At 46.5% G+C, this 20179-nt stretch overlaps 1 protein-coding gene across 2 annotated transcripts; it reads right to left on the bottom strand.

Moving 5' to 3' along the window:
* Positions 1-562: 562 nt before the first annotated feature.
* senp6a (SUMO specific peptidase 6a) lies at positions 563-18711 on the bottom strand. Of its 2 annotated transcripts, XM_030109542.1 has the most exons (23): positions 18585-18711; positions 13093-13186; positions 11755-11818; positions 11381-11487; positions 9725-9877; positions 9143-9213; positions 7794-7885; positions 7183-7558; positions 6707-7011; positions 6486-6626; positions 6269-6302; positions 5980-6168; positions 5480-5673; positions 5204-5370; positions 4304-4420; positions 4102-4224; positions 3920-4012; positions 3490-3824; positions 3250-3338; positions 3074-3156; positions 2917-2985; positions 2011-2161; positions 563-1123 (listed from the first exon to the last, which is right to left on the bottom strand). In XM_030109542.1, exons 1-23 carry the CDS (start codon positions 18613-18615, stop codon positions 887-889), a joined length of 3315 nt encoding a protein of 1104 aa, XP_029965402.1. In that variant the 5' UTR covers positions 18616-18711; the 3' UTR covers positions 563-886. The 2 variants fall into 2 exon arrangements, with proteins under 2 accessions (XP_029965402.1, XP_029965403.1); XM_030109543.1 differs by lacking the exon at positions 13093-13186.
* Positions 18712-20179: the final 1468 nt, after the last annotated feature.

The following is a 20179-nucleotide window of genomic DNA, read 5'->3' as shown; positions in this document are numbered from 1 at the left end:
AGGAGTCAGCATTTTTGAAAAGATGAACACTACCCCCCACATTTTCAGAAAGACACAGCTGGATCATTTTCAAAAAGTTGCGTTTTCAGTGGTTCCGAGCACCGTTGTCATGGAAACGGATCCTGGAAAACACAAATAGTTTCCAATTTAAAACATTGAAATCTAGTCTCCATCACCTGAAGCCTCCACAGCTTTTCTGGAGATATGAGGAGAAGAACATCGTGCACCCCCAGAGTAAATGTCTCCTGTCAGCAAATGAGGGAAGGAGAAAGCATCAGGAGCCGAACGAAAAGTGCCTTAATTATGCAAGGAGCATGAATGAGAATATGAAAGAGGAGCGGAGGCTGAGGAGGTGCTCTTGCATTTCACGTTGCTTTTATTGTTGAAAGTTGATCCACTCCACATCGAAGAGACACAACAAGCACTGAACTACGTATGTGACTCATGATCCGACCGTTTTTCCTCCGGATCTGTAGAGCATTACCTTTAAAAAAAAAAAAAAAAAAAAAAGAAAAGAAAAGAAAGAAAGATAACTGCTCTCTCGTCTGTTTTTCTTCTTGTCTTATTATTATTATCATCGTTAAACTTTGTTTTTTTTTTTGTCTTCCTCTACATGAGTGGAAAGCTTGAAAAATAATGAAGCAAGAGCGAGACAGTATCTTCTGCACGGTTCTCCCCGGAGAGAACATCTATGAAAACATAAGTTAACGGGCCACTCCATGGATGAGTCAGAAAACGGTAAATTACAAAGGCAGCGGGAAAACTCCGGCATCTATTTACAGTGAATCCATAGAAATTTTAAAGGTCTGATGTCCGAGAGGGAGGCCGGCGGCAAGCGGTGCGGCCCGGAGTGAAGTGGGGGGGGGGAGGACCGGAGGACGGGGTCTCAGGTGCCCACGGGGAACCCCGGCGGTCCGCCCGTGGACCCGGACGTCTCCTCGATCTCGGGCTCCTCCGGGGAGCCCGGCGGCGCCTCCTCCTCCTCCGGCTCCTTCTTGTCCAGCTGCTGCTGCTCCTGCAGCTTCAGGATCAGCTCCCGGATCTCCTCGCGCTTCGTCTTCATCCTCTGCTGGGGAAACCACTCCGACAGGTTGAGGGGCAGCTGGAAGCTCCTGATGGGGCTCTGCGGGAGCAGCGGGGCGATTCAGCCAGCTTCACTTCTCGATCCTCCACCCATTCACCGCTCACTCCTTCAATTCTGCCTGATCTACCACACAGTACTTTCCCCTCTCACTCCTCTATTCACTCCCATCTCACTCCCCCCTCATTCCTCTAATTCACCCATCTCACTCCCTTAGCTACTCCTCTAATTCACTCCATTCTTACTCAAGTCACTCCCCTCTCTTTCCCCCCCACTCCTCGTGTCACTCGCCCTCACTCATCTAGTCACTCTCCATCTCACTCCTTGCATCACTCCCCTAGTTGTCCCCCCTCATTCCCCGGGTCACTCTCCATCTCACTCCTCGCGTCACTCCCATCACGTCCCCCAATTACTCCTCTATTCACTTCTTTCCCACCACTCCTCGTGTCACTCTCCATCTCGTCACTCCCTCTCACTCCTCTATTCACTCCATCTCACTCCTCTATTCACCCCCATCTCACTACCCCTCTCAGTCCTCTAATTCCCTCCATCTCACTTCCTGAGCTACTCCCAATTCACTCCACTAACTCAAGTCACTCCCCTCTTTCCCCCCCACTCCTCGTGTCACTCGCCCTCACTCATCTAGTCACTCTCCATCTCACTCCTTGCATCACTCCCCTAGTTGTCCCCCCTCATTCCCCTGGTCACTCTCCATCTCACTCCTTGCGTCACTCCCCATCTCACTCCTCGCATCACATCCCCCAATTACTCCTCTAATTCACTCCCCTCTTTCCCACCACTCCTCGTGTCACTCTCCATCTCGTCACGCCCCCTCAGTCCTCTAGTCACTTTCCATCTCACTCCTCGCCACACTCCCACTCGCTCCCCTAGTCACTCCCTCATCTCACTCCCCTGGGATGTTTCCTCACCTCGAAGAAGCTCTCCACGTACTGCAGGATGTAAACTCCACAGTCGCTGAAGTTGTCCTGCTGAGGGACTCGAGGGCTGGAGCCCCTCATCACGTCCTTCCCGAAGCTGCGCTGGATTCCTTTGCGGACCTCCCACTCCACCTCCAGGTACCTGAGGCAAACGCACACATGAGGGCAGGAAGCCGCCCGCCGCTCGTCTCCACTGACAACGGGAGCTGAAACGAGTCGCTCCGGAACCATCAGGGCTGATAAACACAACTGACACAGCCTGAAAGCAGGACCTGCCTGCTGAGGTTCATCGAGGACGTACAGAAACTGAAGCCTCGTCTCCATGACAACACTTCAGGTGAAACGCATCATTTCTGCGTTTCCGTTTTAGAAAAGTTTTGCCGTTAACACAGCAACATTTTGGAAACCATGCAAGTTTACACGGAAAGGGCAGAAACACTGAAAACAATGCAGTTTTCCTGTGGGACCACTAGTGGGTGCTGTCATTTTATTTTTTGGTAACAGAGTCATAGCATTTGCAAATAGCTGCATTTTTTCCCCGTTTCCACGGAGACAGAGCCGGAAAGATGTTCAACACACTGAAAAGTTGCTGTGTGAACGGGACCTGAGCGATTCGGGAAACCTGGTAGAGACTGAAGCAGGACCGGTGTTCAGGTTAAAGCCTGGAAACACTCCTGAGTTACATCACAGCGTTATGAATAATAAGTCCCCTTTGGCCTCAACGGCTATCGGCAGTTTATTGCTGGAGGGTCCAAAGGTGGCCGGCTGCTCTTCTTTGTGGCCGACACTCGCTTTGCAGACGAGCTGCCTTTGGTCAAATGGATGCATTCACCTTGGTTGAGTCAGTTCGTGTGTGTGTGTGTGTGTGTGTGTGTGTGTTACAGGTGCAGCACTCACTCTCTCAGAGTTTTCACCACGGTGGATCGCGCCGGACCCCGCAGGGAGTCCATGATGAGAATACAAGGCCTGAAACAGACAGACAGGTCAGACAGTGTGTCTCCAGCGGGGCTGCAGCTCCCCCTGCAGGCACACACACGGCACTGCATCCACTCACTGTCTGCAGAGGGTCGGTTTGGACGCCAGGGCCGAGGGGTCGGAGCTGAGGGCGTCTTCAGCACCGTCGTCACTGCACTCGTCCTGCAGGCACGCACACAAACACACGAAAAGAAGCGTGAAGCCCTGGCGCAGCCGTGACTCCTCAGAACGACGCCCTGGGACGAGAGTGAATACCTGACAGGAGCTTTGGTCGTCTGAGAAGGTGTACGTGTCGTCGTCTTCTTTATTTGAGCCGTAACACAGGCTGATTCTCTGCAGCTCGCCTAAACAACACACGAGTCTTTGTTTACCACCAGGGATTACTCTGAATTACTCTGACCTATAAGCCACGTTTTGTTTTTCAGTTACATCAGTTAGGAATCTCAATGTCGATCCGAGTAAAGACCGGACTACTCTACTGGAGCGTCCACTCACTAGTGTACTGCTGCTCGCTGTCTGGCTGGGCGTTCCCAGACGTGGTCGACCGCTCTGCCCCCGCGTCCTTGAAGGCCGGTGGTTCAGCCGGAGGGTCTCCGCTGGCGTTAGTGTCTGAGGAGCCCTCAGGGGCTTCGGGGGACGGGGGCCCCGTGGGGCTGTCCAGGCCGTCTCTGTCCGGGGACAGGGGGCGGCAGTGCTCCGGGATGGCCTCGTCCGACTGGAGTTCGGCGGACGGAGCGGGCGTGGGAATCGCACCGTGGTACAGCGGGTTCTGCTCGAACACCGGACCCTCCAGGCCCGGGAAGCAGATCACTGCCAAGTACCAGTGAGCCCTGAGGAGAGAAGAGAGACGAGGAGTCAAACCAAAATCAGAGGAAAGACTCTGGAAATGTGAGGAGGAGATGTGGAGAAGGGATCCATCACTCACGACTCGTTGATGGGAACAAAGATGAAGTCCTTCTGGAAGAGATCGACGTGCCGGGTCCACGTCTTTACCCTGTTGTGCTTCCTCTTCTGGATCCTGCCGAGCACAAACACACACACGGGGTGAGGCCGAGGCCGCGAAGCCGCCGGCGGTCCGAGCCGGGCGCCTCGCCGCTGGACACTCACGGAAGGTTGGTGGTGTCCGGGACGGTCCGGCGCTCGCGCTGGTTCAGCCTCTTGTAGAAGAAGGAGCTGAAGATGTGGATTCTTTGTGCGTCTTCTTTTTTTAATTTTTCTAAAACTAAATATCTGAAACACGAGAAGAGGAAACATTTTGGAGATCGGAGCCGCGGGTTTCTGTGGATGCAATGCATTGTGGGACACTCACTTTAAATAAAAGTCTATGATAACGTCGTTGAGGAATTCCCCATCGTTAAGGCAGTGGAGGTCTTCGTTGGTGACTGATATACCACCTTTGGCGGGGGGAGGAGGGTACACCATCAACCTGAGGCACACGGGAGCGGGTTAGCGGTTAGCGTGATTACTGTGACGACGGCGACTGAGGCGCCGCCAACACGGCAAAGTTTCCAGCGTCAACGCAACATCTCTGCTTTTTGTTTTCAGGAAAGGTTTACATTTTACACGGCAACATTTTAAAAACGGATGCTTGGTTAGCCGTTTGTTACTGCACTGAAAGCACAGAGATGGAGCTGGAGCACTTTTAAAAAAAAGTTGCGTTTCCCCTTGTTGCCATGGAGACACAGTATTTATAAAAATAATGCTTTCCCCTCTTTTCATAAAGGAGTACTTTCAAAAATGTCCACCCCCAATTTCCACGGACTTGGAGCATTAACCAACAACTTCCACCTTGGGAACCATTTTGAAAACGTTGCCTTTTCAGTGGCTCCAAGCACCGTTGTCATGTAAACGGATATTGGAAATTCAACGCAAAGTTTGTTTTCACTTGAAAACATTGCCGAGAACAGGAGAGTTGTGCTGATTGAACTTTCTGAAACAGGAAATTCTGCGGCCGTGATCAATATACTCTGTCGTCTGAACATCAAACTGTTCTGAAACAAAACCACGACACCGTTTCCAGTCAATTGTTGTCGTGTGAAGATGTCATAAAAGTTTATCACCGGTTGCACTTGGAAACACGCCATCATAACTTCACACAGCCTCTCAATTTAAAAGAAATTCAAAGCCCCAAAGTTCCTCTCTTTCCTGATTTCTTGGCAGAGGAGCGCCGACGGCCTCCTGAGCGGACCGGTGAACAGACGCCACTCACTTCACGATTGGTCCCGAGAAAGTGGGCTGGAGGTCGGTCATGTCCTCGTCCTCGTCTTCAAAGTAGTTGACGGCCTGTTGGCGGGTGGCCATCCGCGTGCGTACCGGCATGGTGACGGGCGTGACCTTCACCGGGGTCAGTCTGGGAGGAGTCTGCGCCGCTTTCACCTGCAGGGAGAAGAAATCGACGGTCATGGAGCCATGAAACGGCAAACCTACAGCCCAATCGGGCTCCAGCTCTCAGGATGAGGCTGCTGACCGAGACAAAGTCTCTCACCTTCTCCTCCTTCTGCGCCGTGGCCTTGTTGTAGTTGACCAGCCGGATGTTGGCCTCGTCAAACTGCAGCTTGGCGGGGAAGCTGCTGAGGTTGTTGGTCCTGCCGATCTCGGTCAGGATGTCCTCCAGGATCATCTGCTCCTTCATGGCCAGGCCGTTCTCGAAGATCAGGACGATGTACTTCTCATCCGACTCTGCGGGAAGGAGCCGCAGTGTCCGATTTAAATCGCTAGCCTTGACTGAATTGATAGCTTAGCTAAACGGCAAAGATAGACAGTAACCAGATAGCCTAATTGGATGGCTCAATATATGTGTAACGAAATGTCCTTAAACATCAACATTTTAAAATAAAGACGACTAAATAAGAGCATTAGTGGTGGATGTGGGCAGCAGTTATTATGCATCTCGTGTAACTTCAAAAATCTCTTGACGAAATAACCACTAACGAAAGACACTGTTCATCGTGAAGTGAAACCACGGCAGCAGTGATCTGTACTCACGGTCTCCGACGCAGTCGTACCACTGGCCTCCCTTCTCTTTGGACATGTTGAGCTGCGTGCGCAGGCGGAGGCACTCGGCCGGCGTCGTCTGGAAGAACAAGACGGGAAGCTTCCGGACGCTGCACCACTCGCAGCTGATGAGCTCCGACGCCTGAAGACAGACCTTCTCCACACTGTCCTTGTCTGGACCTGAGGGGGGAAAAAAACACAGCGTTCAGCTTCAACACCACTTTACACCGACTTTCCTCGTGAATTCAGTCATATCGAGTGTTAGATGGTCCATTCATACCTTCAGTCTCTAGCTGGATGTTGTCGATGGAAAACTGACAAAACAAAAGAAAAAAGTTAAATTTGCATTTTTAGAAATGTCCAGTTTTGCGGGATTGTAATCATTTTCTGATTCAATTCGTTGAAATACAGACTCAATCTGAACACTTTGTGTCGTTTCCATGACAACATTAAAGAAAAACTGCAGAGGTCGAATGAAGGGAGTTTGACAGACTGACCACGACGGGCTTGGTCACCATCCGGCGCAGCGTGCCCACCCGGACGCTCCGGCACTCCAGGATGATGCTGTCACATTTGCTGGACATGTATTTGGGTTTCTTCAGCTTCGGGGAGAACTGCTCCGGAGGCTGGTTCCCAAACTTCACCAAAGAACAAGAGTCAGCGGTTAGCGGACTGTTCTCTGCCGAGTGAAGGCGGGCGCGAGGCGCCGGCGTCCCACCTGATCCTTCATGCGGGCCCTTCGAGGTATGCTGATCTTCATGTTGATGTCTTCAAAGAATTCGGAGACGGCCTCCGGCTCCTCCTGCTGCTGCTGCGGCGGCGGCGGCGGCTGCAGCTGCTGATGCTGCTGCTGCTGCTCGCCCCCGGCGCTCTTCACCGCCGCCTCCACCCGGCCCCCGGAGGGCGCCGGGGACGAGTGGGCGGAGTCGGCGGGCCGGGGGGAGACGCTGTCCAGCCGGTTGACGCTTCCCGTGCTGGCGTTGTCGGCGTCCTCGTCCTCCTCGTCGTCGCTGGACAGGACGACTGAGGGGAGACGTGGGAGGAGACGTCGATTTCAACAGTTCTACCAGAATATTTACAGAATTACTGATCTTTAGCTACAAAGCACCATCCTGAATAAAGAGTGTAATAAAAATGAGTCTCTTTCGACAAACAGGAAGCAGTGAGAGCCATAAGGACTGTGTGGCGACTCACTGGGGTCGTTGAGCTCGCACTGCTGCGCCGCCGTCTTCCTCCCCTTGGCGCCGCAGCAGCTGGACGTCCCGGCGGGCGGCAGGCTGTTGAGCGGCGGCAGGGCGCCCCTGATGTTGGTGATGCGTATGGGGAAGGCCACGCCGCGGGGGGGCGGCCTGGCCGGCGTGGCGGGCTTGAAGAAGCTCTGCTGCGGGGCGTTCGGTCCCGGCGGGGGCTGCGCCCGGATGGGGGGCCGCGGCGTCGGCGACGACAGCGAGTCCTGCTGCTGGCGCGGCAGCACCACCGCCGTGCCCACGCAGCTCCGGCACTTCCCGGCCTCGTCCGTCGGCTTGTTGCACTTCACGCACAGCGCCTGGCAGACGTTGGCACGGACGGGCTGCCGGGGGAGAGCGCAGGAAAACCGCCATGTGACTTCTACACCAAGATAAACATACATACCATCTGGAACCTCTAGGTGTCACTATGTGACAACAGAAAACCTCCGAAAAAAATCTAAAGAATCTCCATGAGTACTGCATTTCACCGACAGCTTTGACCTTGAGAAGTGCTGGAAATGGGCAACAACTTGTAACCAGAGGATTCCCGAGTCCAAACCTCCGGACTTCACTCACCTCGACTGCTTTGACCTGTGCTGGCAAACTGCAGCAGCCCTCCAGTGGCTTCTTCTTCTGCTGGTAGCGGCGCTTTATGTTCAGGGAGTCTTCTGTGTGGACGACATCAGAAAAAAACGGGAAAGAATTCAGTCGAAGTGGCTCGTTTACTCGGTAAATAATTCACTTGAAGGGATTCCTTGAAAAGACAAGATCCTTCTGAAGAGAAGTGAAAGAAAAAAGACAAACAACTGAACAGGTTGGCGAAGCACAGCAGAGGGACCATCATGCTAACAGGCTGCAGTTCTGCCACCAAGTTTGAATTGAATCTTGTGGGAATTTTCCAATAAACTGGCTATTGACTGAAACCTAACAAGAAAACCTCATTAGAAAACCAAAGAAAACTTTGAAGTTTTCTCATTTCACTTCAGCGCCAAGTTGAATCACGATCTGTAACAGTGCTAATGATTAAAATGTGGACATAACATTTATTACAACATGTGCACACATGTATGACTATATGTACTTGAGAACCTGAAGTTTAATACGTTCACTTAAAAAGTTAAATCAGTACTTAAAAACAGAAATCTTTTCTTCCTGTATTTAAAAACATGCAAGCTCTTAATAGCTAACGGTCCACTCAGAGATCATGAAACCGTCCCATGAGAGAACAAGCTGTTCCAGCCATGCTCTGTGTTTTCAAGCTTGCTCAGCCCTTTTCTTTTTTGCTTTGCAAATACTCCCTGCTCGCCCTCATAACCTTTGAGTTGTTTGGGTTTGTGAGCCTGCATGCCTCCTGCTGCACCTCCAGCAGCAGCAGATCTGCATCCCTACATGAACACAGTGTGCCCATCGACATGTGTTCACCCTGTAATCAGCCGCTCCGCTCCACACCACCGCTGCCGCCACTGTCTCTGCCTTTAAACCGCTTCAGACCGAAGACACAGGCAAACTGCTGCTAGGGCATTTATATTCAGAGCTTCATGAGGTAAAATGAAATGATAACACTGAAATGGAATTCAAACAAAACGTTACGTCAAATTAATTAAAACTACTCAATTTTTTTTAAAAAAGGTTATTAGAATATATCAGACTTTTTTTAGTAAAATCAATTAATCCTAATAATGAAGATAAAAATTCAATAAATTTTTTTTTTTTACATCTTTGAACGTTGAAAAATTAACAGGAAAACTGCTAAATAAAATCTGTGTTGAGAAAAAAAATCTGAATTAAAAAAATTAAAATAAAATCACACTTAAAAAACATTTAATAAAAAAATTCAAATTCGTTACTTGAATTTAAATAGAACGTATGAGCTAAATCAAAAGAACATTTAACTGTAAGTAAGATTAGAAGTGGAGTGGTGGTACCTGGGATCTCTGGACAGGTGAGGACGATGCTGTCCACTTCTACCGCTTGTTGAGTGGGCGAGAATTCACTTCTGTGGGGAAAAAACAAAGAAGCACTCAAGTTTCTTCAAACCGACTGGTGTGTGTGTGTGTGTGTGTGTGTGTGTGTGTGTGTGTGTGTGTGTGTGTGTGTGTGTGTGTGTGTGTGTGTGTGTGTGTGTGTGTTCGTCTGTCTCCGTTTGTCCTGTAATGGACAAACACTGGTCACAGGATGGATCCTGCCTGGGATTGGCTCCGACACCCTGCAGCCCTCAACAAGACAGATCTTCCCATCTGTTCATCCTCAGTTTAAAGTGAAAAGCAGCAGTAATCAGCATCTTTATTCATTTCGCCCTCCAGCTTGAACGCGCCTGACTTCAGCATCCTTCAGGAAGCTCCGCCCTGACTGGGCTGATGGGCCAGTTGGTACAGGTAACGGCTGGGAATCAGCGGTCCACGTAGACCGCCCCGTGTGTTGAGGAAAAAGGAGTGGAATGCGGCCGCAGCCGTCCCGCGGTCACATGAGGAACCCCCTCTTCACTGAAGATAAAGCCCGTTTCTTACCTTTGGACTGGCTTCTTTACTGCCGACGGCACGTGCGCGTGCTGGAAGTGGCGTCCCTGTAACACCAGTCCTTGCGAAGGCGCGGGACTGATGATGAAATAGTTGGTTCTGTTGGGCATGGGGGACGACGTGGCTACAGTGAGGGAGCCCTCGCTGCACGGGGAAACAGAGGAGACGGCAGGATGAGCTGGCGGAGCAGCAGATCGCTGGGGTGACAGAAAACTACTGAAACATTATGAGCGGACTCGTCACACTCAATTACAAGTTTAACTGTCTCATGAAAACAAGAGACTGAGAAATGTCAGAGATATAGAAATCGGGAATAAACTTCATCTAAGTCAGCAGGCTACAAATGGCTTGAATTTTCACTGAAGGCTGTGAAACTCCTCAACCTGACAACCTGCGAGAACCAGGATTCACACCACTACGTTCACATGCAGTCAATATTCGGGTTAAGGTCAATATTCTGAAACATTTGGAATAACACGTTTAAATGCTTAGACAGACAGAGTTACTCCTGTTTACATGATCAGGGAGATCCTCATTCAAACCACGGCGCACAGATGACGCCATGACTGCATTTGCACTTCATGCTTTGCACCTTTTTCCCAGTAAAAGAGAAGAACTGAACGATCGTTGTGCGCAGCCGGGTTATTGCGAATATTCCGGTTAAAAAAGGGTGACTGCCTGCATGCAAACGTACTGGCTGTGGGGCCACATCTAAGACCACAGCACCAGTGATGAACCCTGACAGTGAGCCTGACCCCCATCCCACCCAGAATGCACCTGGACAGTTTGTGAAGAATCTGGGAGTTTTTTGTAGCACAAAACTGAAGACTGCCAAACTACACAAGAAATATTTACTATTTTTTTTTCAATATATGTATTTTATTGCCACAGAACTTTATTCATCACAATTTCTCTTCAGCTTTAAGAGTATCTAAATCAAATGCCAGGTTTACGTCCATGATATAAAGAAACGTCTGTGATGATCACAGTTTATCATATTAATCAAGCTTTTAAGTTTATCAAACTGTAAGTGGACTTCATTTAGTTACTGGACAGAAATCAAACCACGACTGAGATCAGCTGAAAAGAAAGTGTTAATATTTAAATACTATAATAATATTATAAGTATGCTGATCTTTGTAAATTGTGAATTAGTGCACGGTGCGCAGATGTACCCTTCTGCAGAGAAGCATCCAGTGACCTTTCAGAAATGCACAAATTGTACATAAAAAGGGTTTCACTGAAATGTTGAATACAATAGTTTGTTTCTTTTTTATGTCATAAAATCAAACATCCATTTAAAATGAAATATCTGAATTAGTTCTTTTCCTCTTTTTGGTGGGGAGATTTTCATCTACATGAACAATAATAAGATATGTGGAAAATATATTGAAATACTTGAGCAAATCTGATGTTTCTCCTTTTAAAATTGTTGAGATAGGCGTTTAGACAACTGCAAAAAACTGAATTCAACTTGAACATCGCTCTAGATCTAATCGGATTATTGTGTCTATAACGAACAACATATTTGAAATAATTTGTAAACAAAGCAGGACGTTCAATCCTGCGCCATGTGAAAACAACCGTTTTCTCCTTTTCTGAATCATATTTCTGTTTCGGATAAATCTGTAAATAAAGAACGCGTACCTGAGCCGTTTGGGCGCCAGCTTGTTGAGAGGCCTCATGTGATTATTGGACCGGTTTTCGTACGTTCTCAGGGGATCGGAGGAGGTGAAGTGCCTCAGCGAAGGGGACTGGAGACGAGAAAAACAAAGCAGAGGGATAATCTGAAGCAGCAGCAACACGCTGCGCAAACCTCAGGGCCAGTCTGTGGGATTCAGTGGCCTCTGGTGGTCAAAACCGTGAACTACAGAGTCTGAAAAACCAACAAATCTTAGCAAAGGCAGTTTGACGGATTTATGATATTTTTGATTTAACACTTTTCCGAGACGTGAGTTGGCCTGACTCGTTTTATCATCATGCAGCCATGCTGGGAGGTGAACGAAGAGAAACGTATCTACCTTTTTCTCCTCGGTGGAGGCGGACGGCTGCCGGTCCATCTCGTCCACGCTCAACACGCCTGAACTGAGACAGGGAGAGAAAACTCCGCTCAGTTTTTACTGCGTTTCACTCGGGTTGTTTTTCAGCGAGCCGGTGCAGAAGGTAACATGCAGGAAGCATCACGTGACGTGATGCATCAGACGGCTGAAGGTGTCAATTTTTCAGTAATTTAAGGTGAGGGCAAAACATTAAACAGTTTAGAACATGTGCAAATGAATGCAAGCGCCTAGTGCTGTTTATTAAGTATTTTTCTGTAACGTGCTAAAAAACAAAACAAAAAAAAACACAAAAAAAGAGTACTAAATAAAGTAAATAAAATCTGAAATTGGTTAAATAACCAATTGGGGGAAAAAAACTGTAAAACAAAAGTAAAAAAGCAAAAAATGCATTGAAATTAATGGAATACAAGGAAAAAGAGAAAAGTAAAGGTGACTGAAGACAGAAAAAAACAGTAAAAGCAAAAACACAGTTCAAAAAATGTGAATGGAAAAAAAAAGTTGAAAAAGAATTCCAGGATCTGCTGAGCAGGTGAACTGATGACAGACATCGAGCAAACTCTGCTGCTCTAAATATCTATCACACGGTACCAGTACCGCTATCAATTAAACTGATTTAAAACATTCATTTCCTGATGTAAGACACAAAACATAATGCAAGAAATACATTATTATTTCAATGTTTTCATCTCTTTTCTGTGCAAAAAATTCCTTCAAATTGTGGCTAATGAAATATTTGTAGTCTTATTTTTAATTCATGACAGTAATATTGGTGCAGCTTATTAAAATAAGTGCACAGAATGATAGAAATACATTTACATAAAGGAAAAAAAACACAAAAATAGGTCAATACATAAATGTGGAAATAATTTTAAAGCTAAATAGAATCAATTTAAGAATCCAAAACAGCTGTTTGTTATTTGTCTTCTGTAAATGGTGCTGGACCATGATTTACAACCACTAATGAACGTTATCTGTTCAACTTCATCTCCTTAAATGTGCTGCTTTTTCCACCTGAACTCATTATTTGTCATTTAGTTGTTAACGTTGGTCTGAATTCATTTCACTAATTCATCGCTACATAAACTACAAGCACTGAATGTAAGAAGGCATATAAAATATTTTGGTCTGCATTGTGGTTTGTATTTGCACACAGCACTAGTTTGATGTGCGGAAGTGTTTACGGAGATCTGTGTGCTGTGTGTGTGGTCAGAGAGAGAGAGAGAGAGAGAGAGAGAGAGAGAGAGAGAGAGGGAGGGAGAGAGAGGCAGTGCTCAGAAGGAGGGCTGGAGAAGTGCTTACTCATGTCTCCTCTCCTCTTCACTGTCATCAGAGAGAGAGAAGCTCCAGTTGTTCTTGTACCCTCCATCTGGCCTGGTCTCTGATCTATCCAGGGCTTGAATTGGATAATAAACCAGACTGGTGTCAGTGCACATAAACACAAACACACACAGGGCTGAAATGACCCGTTAAACATTTCAGCTGCAGGATATGAGCAGAGAAAACACCACCACAGGAACACTCAATGCAACAAGCCGACTTCACGGCCAGTGGCAAAGTGAGGTGGTGTCTGGTTAACGCCAATATCCGGCTGGAAATTAACGTAATCCGACCAATGATTTGTGACGTGAGAGTAGGCGAGCAAAACGTTTCAGCACATTGCTTCAGATCGTCAGAGAAAATAAAAAGTTCTGGGAGAGAATCAGGTTTCAATGTTTTGAAATTGTTTCTAATCTGTGGTTGAAAAACTCATCTTTCTGTAGCTGGCTCTCACTCCGTCTCCATAGAAACGGGGGGAAAGTGCCACTATTTGAAAACACTCTGACTCCACCTCCATGTGGAAAACACAACTCTTCTGAAATGCTCCGACTCCGTTTGCATGTAGCTGGAGGAAAACAGCTTTTCTGAAACGCCAACATGGACAACTGAAGCGGCGGCCTGTTTCAGGAGCAGAGCTGCTTCTGATGCTGCATCCAGAACTTCTTTTTTATTCTTTTGTTTTTTTTTTTTTAATTTGGATTTGTTAGACTTCTGGCATCTTTCCTTGTGTTTGGCCCTCTCAGGAGTCTGCGTTCAGCTCCATGTGTGGATTGATTAAAGCCTGCCGATGCATTCATGTGCATAACGACGCCCCCTGAAGCGTCGGATGATAAAATACCTATTATCTCCAAACTTTGTTTTGTTTTGTTTTTTTTTCCTTTCCCCAGCCTCCCCTCACTACGGAAATATAATGGCCTCAATCATTCTGTCTGGCAGAATTACCCTGCGCTGCGCCAGCGGTGACCAAACAGCACAGGAGAAAAAGCCAATCAGAGTCACATAATGAAGTCGGCTCCTTTCCGCCAGCTGATAGCTGGTCTTTACGGAGGATCAGTCCATTTCCTTGCAGAGTAAACAAAACCAGCGTTAAGACCGGGGATAAAATGGCTAATTTAAAGTAAAACCATGATACTACTGAAGGACAATTATCTTTAAGGTAGACTAATGTTGGTTATTTCACAGTCAAAGCAGCACAGTCCTATCATTTCAGAAAAGTTGCATTTTACTCCATATTTGTACAGAATCTAAACATTACCGCTCAAAAACACAACAAAAGTTCTCCTTTTTCACTTTCAAAAGTGTAAATGGAGCGACGCCTCAGATGTCTGCTCTGTAGCCATCATGTAAAGGGGGAAAAAAAAAAATCAGGGCTGTAAATAGATTTGAAAATCCCACAAATTTAGAAAAATAATCACTATTAAATGCGTTCTTAAAACTCTGTCGTTGAGTTTTAAGAGCACAGAAACACTTATTTCAATCGGTTTCTTGCATCTGAACATCACAATGAAGATACATTTGCTCAACATTGTGCCTGATTTAAAGTATCTACACCTCAGACATAAAGTAACACAGTCTATAGAGGCCTGTTGTCGCCATGAGGGAAAAGATTGTTTTTGATACACGGCTTTTTCCTGAGGAAGTAACGTTTATCCAGGTTTTGATTTATAGGTTCTAAAACAACTGAAAGGCAGCAGCAGAGTTGCTTTTGGAGTTCAGGATGTTCTTCATAACCTGTTTACTTAAGGTCAGAATCCTGAGTTCTGAACGCAGACTTCTAAGATAAAACAATCATTTTAATCAATATTTCATGACTCTACATGCTCCTCTTCCGCATTTCTCTTCCAGTTTTTTTTTTTTTTTTAAACAATCTTCCGTCCATTTGAAAGCAACCTTGTGCCACTCTGTTGCCTTTTCCTCTTCGTGGGCTTAAAAGAAAATGGCCCCAAACACTCGTCTCACATGCAACGCCGAGTCACAAAACCACAAATGACGAACACAAATCCACCTGCAGCCGGTTGCTCCTCTGTTTCTGCTTCGCTTCCAAAAATCTACTGAATCTCTTTCAAACCAACAGTCGGCGGCAGAGAAATCAGACGTGGGAACGAAAGATGGGGGGGGAAAACAGTTCTGATAGCGAATAAAAACAGTATATTTCTGGCCGGGCTGAGGCCGGCGGCGTCGCGAAGCTCCCAGTCATGATCACACAGGCTGAGCGCCTGGCTGCAGGCCCAGCAGGTAAACAGTCCTTCAACCAGCATCCTGCAAGAGGCAGCTCCCTTCGGTTCACGCATGTGGTGAAAAACCTCTCCGTTCAGCCACGGGAAAGTAGGTCTAGGTCTGTTTTCCTCCCGTCCTGCCTCATGACGCTCGTGCCCAGCGTGTGCAGCTGCAGCAGTGGATTAACAGGCAATGAAAACACGCTGTGGACGCTGAGGGGAGCTGGCCGTTCCAAACCCAATCCTCTGGTTTCTCTCTTTCAAAAAGACATGACAAATCATCTTCTAAATTTTAGGAACACGTATTGGATCACACTCCCGGAGCTGTTCTGCCCTGGCTCGTTTTCAGTTCTAATCCAATGGAGGCGGTTTCCGTCTCGTCCGGGCTGGTCGCCGCAGTCGGCCCCACGCTCTGCAAAACCTCACATTTCGCTCCAGTTTCCCACCTTCACCAATCACAACAGACGCTTCGAATTACACCGAGGGCGACATTCAGATTCCAGCTGAGCTGAGGCACACTCATTAACTCGGGCATAACGACGCATTTCCTGCTCTGCACATTAGCGTCGATCTCTGTCGCACGCCATGCCAACAGTTCAGCTGCTGATGGAGAGCCTCCACTGCAATCCCGAAAACTAACGGCACCCAGCCACTCGTGTGTGCAGTGGACTTCCTGTGGAGCTCACGCGAAAGGATGTAAAGATATGCATCGTGAGGCAGTTAAAAGTCAACTAACGTTTGAGTTTATATTTTTGGAATAAACAAATACGTCGCGAAAGGCACCCCTTGGCAGTTTCTTAAATCATCTCATGATGTAGTAGAGAGGACCAATCACAGCCTTCATGGTCTGCACACTTCCCCTTCGGTTCCCTTATCTTCAAGTTGCACCTGAATGAGCAAATTTAACAAAAAAAAAAAAAAGCATCATTAAGAGGAAAAAAATACTTCAGTCACACTGGCATGTAGACACAGGGAGATTTCATGACAACGCGGCTCATCGCGACATCTAAATGATTTGAATGTAGCAGCTTCAGGATCATTAAGTAAATTTGGCCGAAATACACCGACGAATTTCTGCATCGAATGGCAAATGGAACACTCCCACAATGAACAACTGGGCTCAGCCCGGCTGCAATCATTCACGCATTCAAAAAGCATCCGCCCACCAAACGATCCCCGCTCGGTCTGAGGGTTGAATTATCTCCCAGTGAACAGAGGGCAAACAGCAAAGTGCAGCCTGACTGCAGGCTGCCAGTCCATTACGGAGCTAGCACGGAGACACAAAACAACACATTTTGGAATCAACAATGAAGCTAATGAGGAGAAAATCAATGCACTCATGCACTGGGAGAACATGCAGACTTCACATGGTAGGTCCTCCATTGACCAGGAGGGGCAGGTTCTGCTTTGTGACTGAGGGTTGTTGATCAACGACACCTCCTCAGACTGATCATGATCATTCATTACACGTGAGAAAAACTGCTGCAGAACCACAATGACATGACACTTTTTACTGAAGCCATTCAGATAATAAACATGAACCTACATCAAATTCTGGGGTGTCAAACACATTTTAGAACAGGGGCCACATCCAGTGAAGATTCACCATAGAGTGGGCCCAAACTCACTCTAACAGCAGGGCTTCGAGGCTAAAGCTAGTACCAGCTTTCATGGCAACATTAGCTCAGTTCTGAAAGTTGTGTTCGCAATGGTTAAGGAATCTCTCTTTAAAAAAAAAATTGTTTTCCAGGAAATTATTAGAATTTACTCAAGGGTTAAGCCAAATTAGAGCCTCTTGCGGGCTAGTTTTAGCCAACGAGCCTCATGTTTGACACCCCTACTCCAAACAGAAGAAAAGGTGGTTGAGACTCACTATGCTATGCATTTTTGAGCCAAAATGACCCCAAAAAAAAAAAAGTCAAAACAGGTATTTGTTTGGGACTGCTTTCAGGAGCGGATGTATCTGTGTGTGTGGCAGCTGAGCTGAGATGGATTTCAGATTTTCATGTTTTGGCTTGAAATGGCATGCGATGTGATGTGGCGCTCTTTGCCGTGTTTGGGATCTGATTAGGAGAGGTGAAATATCAGTAAAGTTTGGAAGTGAAAGGTGCTGGTGGTGGTACTCAGCTGTCGAGGGTTACTGATCAGCAACAGCAGTCTTGGATCAATCATCATGAAGACCACAAACTGCTTTAAGAGATGGTTATAAAGCAGCTTTCATTGTCTTCATTGAAGATAATCTGAGGAATTGCAGGATGTGTCACAGTTGACATGTTTACTGATGACATGGGAATTGTTGTTATGAAGAAAGATAATACAAAATATATTTCTCCATATATTCATTGACATTTATCTCAGGAGCAGATTGCTTCAGATTAGATTGGTATGCATTAAGTATTTAAGATTTGTCTGAGAGGTAAGACTGTTACAATCCTTCAACTGTAGAGGGTTTTGAGGGATCACTGACATTTCTATTTTAGAGTTTTAATGTCTTTATGAAGGTCATTGATCAGCAACATCTAAAAATAACTATTGATAGCCTTCATCGTGCAGCTGTGCTTCACATTGTCTCCAGGAAAGGCAGGATTAAACCGATTTCACGAGTTAGATTGAATGAAATCAGCCTTTTCACAACGTGCTGACAAGAAAGGAGGCTGAATGGGTTTTATTAAACAAGCAACAACAATAATACAAAGCTATGTTTACTATCCCTGCTAGCCAGCTAACATTGTGGATGTTGGCGTTCTGGATTTGGAGGCTGTGTGTGTTTCATTTAAACGCGTCTTTTTTCGATTGCAGCTACACTGTGTGTTTTTTGTGCGTTGTATAAACGTGTTGTGGAAGCTAACAGATCCTGCAAACACAGGAAGGCCTGTCTCCAGATCCACACAGCCAAAAAAAAAAAAAAGAAAAAGCAGCAGCTAGCGCCACTGCTAAAGGCTAACTTCTGGCTTCAAGGAACAAAAAGCCACAAAAACGAGCCAAACGGAGGCGAACCGAACTCAACCGGATCAGGCCGAGCTAAACCGAGGCGGGGGAGGCTTTAACTCCAGGCCCGATGGATGCAGCTTCACCCCTGGCACCACAGTTCACCCCAGCCTGGGGATGTAGCAGCTACGTGAGGCTAGCTACCGTTAGCCAGTCAACACGTAATTAAGGAGCGGAAAATCCGCCGCTGCTGGCCGGGCTCGGGACGCTGCGGGCGGGCACGGGGGCCGTCGGCCCGCCGGAGCAGCGGAGCGCAGTGTCACGGCTTACCTTCAAAGAAAAAGCTCCTATTGTGGGCCATGTTTATTCCATGATCCTCCTCAGATGACAGAGGCGCTCCTCGGGTTGTCTACAGCAGCTTAGCGGCTGTAATGTGGCCGTTGCTGATCCTCCAGCAGTGAAGCGCCCGACACAAACCGGAAGTACCGCCATTTCTCTGTCCGCCTTCACAATAAGAGCGCATTGACGCTGAATCAACACATTGGACGTTTACTTTCTGTCAAAAAAAAAAAAAACAAAAAAAAAAAGAAATTAAACTGCGGTGTTGTTGTTAAGACCACCTAACCTGAGACCGAGAACATCCCAAGACTTTAAAGAGCAGAGACTGAGTCAAGACCAAGTCAGACCAACGCATCCCAAAATCAAACCAAGACCAAGACCAGAGTGTCCCAAGACCAACACCAGAGCATCCCAAGATCCAAACCCAGACCAAGACTAGCACATTCCAACACAAAAGCAAGATCAAGACCAGAGCATGGCAAGACCATGGCTTTAAGGGGCCGAGGCAGGGTCAAGACCAAGAGCAGAGGATCCCAAGATGAAGACTTCGATGACCCGAGACATGAAAACCATAGCATCCCAGGAGCAAGACAACATCAAGACTTTAAGGGACTGAGGCTAAGTCAAGATCAAGACCAAAACATCCCAACACCAAGAAAAGAAATAGACTTCAAGTGACCAAATCCTAGTCAAGATCAAGACCAGGACATCCCAAGAACAAGGCAACAAAGAAAAACAAAGACCGTATGGGTCAAGTAAGCCCAAGATGAGAGCATCCTAAGATCTTGAATTTTGATACTGTAGTTTTTCAGTTTTTCCTGATATTCTGAAGCTTAAACTTATCTTATTGAAACATAATGAAATCTTGTGGTTTTTCAAATACACAAACGCCTCTTAAGTCATAATTTGTTTTTTTCATTTGGAACTAAAGTTAAAGACTGCGGGAACCTTCTGTGGAACAGTTTCAGTAAGTTTTATCCTGAAAATTATTTAAGGAAGTTGTAAAGTTACATTTGGTGGTTTTGATAACCCTGAAAAGCTGCACAGATCTTCACAAGAGCTGGAGTTTTGGAGCTTAATTTAACCCTTCACCCCAGTTCTGTATATATTTTTATACATATGACCTATTTCTTGTCAGAGAATTACTAAAATGAAAAACAGCATAGATGAGGACTGAAATATTAAAGATATTGTAAAAATGTCTCTCAATGTAAAAATAAATAAATAAAACACACTCTCCTTATCTCTATAAATACATTCTAACATCCCAAAGGATGCTATTACTTATACATATTTTAAAAAAAATGCAAGCGGTGCTCTGTGTGTTCCTCCTTTACATTTTCCACTGTCCTGATAAGAGCTAGATGGCGATGTTTCTCCCTAAACTGAAAAGAAATACACTGTCATGATCTCGATTCTGGGTGTACTGACACTGAAACTGACATACTGACAATTTACCAGAAATAAATGATTGTAGTAACCAACCTGCCCCCTGCAGGGACATTACCAATAGAAAATCACTGTGTGACAGCTTCAAATAAAACTATTATTAATAGCATTATTTTTGATTGTCTTAGGTGTGCCTG

This window comes from Salarias fasciatus, chromosome 15 (genome assembly GCF_902148845.1).
Source record: "Salarias fasciatus chromosome 15, fSalaFa1.1, whole genome shotgun sequence".
Taxonomy (NCBI): domain Eukaryota; kingdom Metazoa; phylum Chordata; class Actinopteri; order Blenniiformes; family Blenniidae; genus Salarias; species Salarias fasciatus.
The sequence above is the reverse complement of the archived record's forward strand: the minus strand, read 5'-3'. Positions and strand labels throughout refer to the sequence as shown.

What these genes read in the sequence shown, in the direction of transcription:
- senp6a (XM_030109542.1), bottom strand. Translation starts at nt 18,615, where the DNA reads ATGGCCCACAATAGGAGCTTTTTCTTTGAAG. An exon ending in TGGTGACCAAGCCCGTCGTG is followed by an intron (nt 6,303 to 6,485) that starts GTCAGTCTGTCA and finishes TTGTTTTGTCAG; the next exon opens with TTTTCCATCGACAACATCCA. An exon ending in GTACGACTGCGTCGGAGACC is followed by an intron (nt 5,674 to 5,979) that starts GTGAGTACAGAT and finishes TCCTTCCCGCAG; the next exon opens with AGTCGGATGAGAAGTACATC.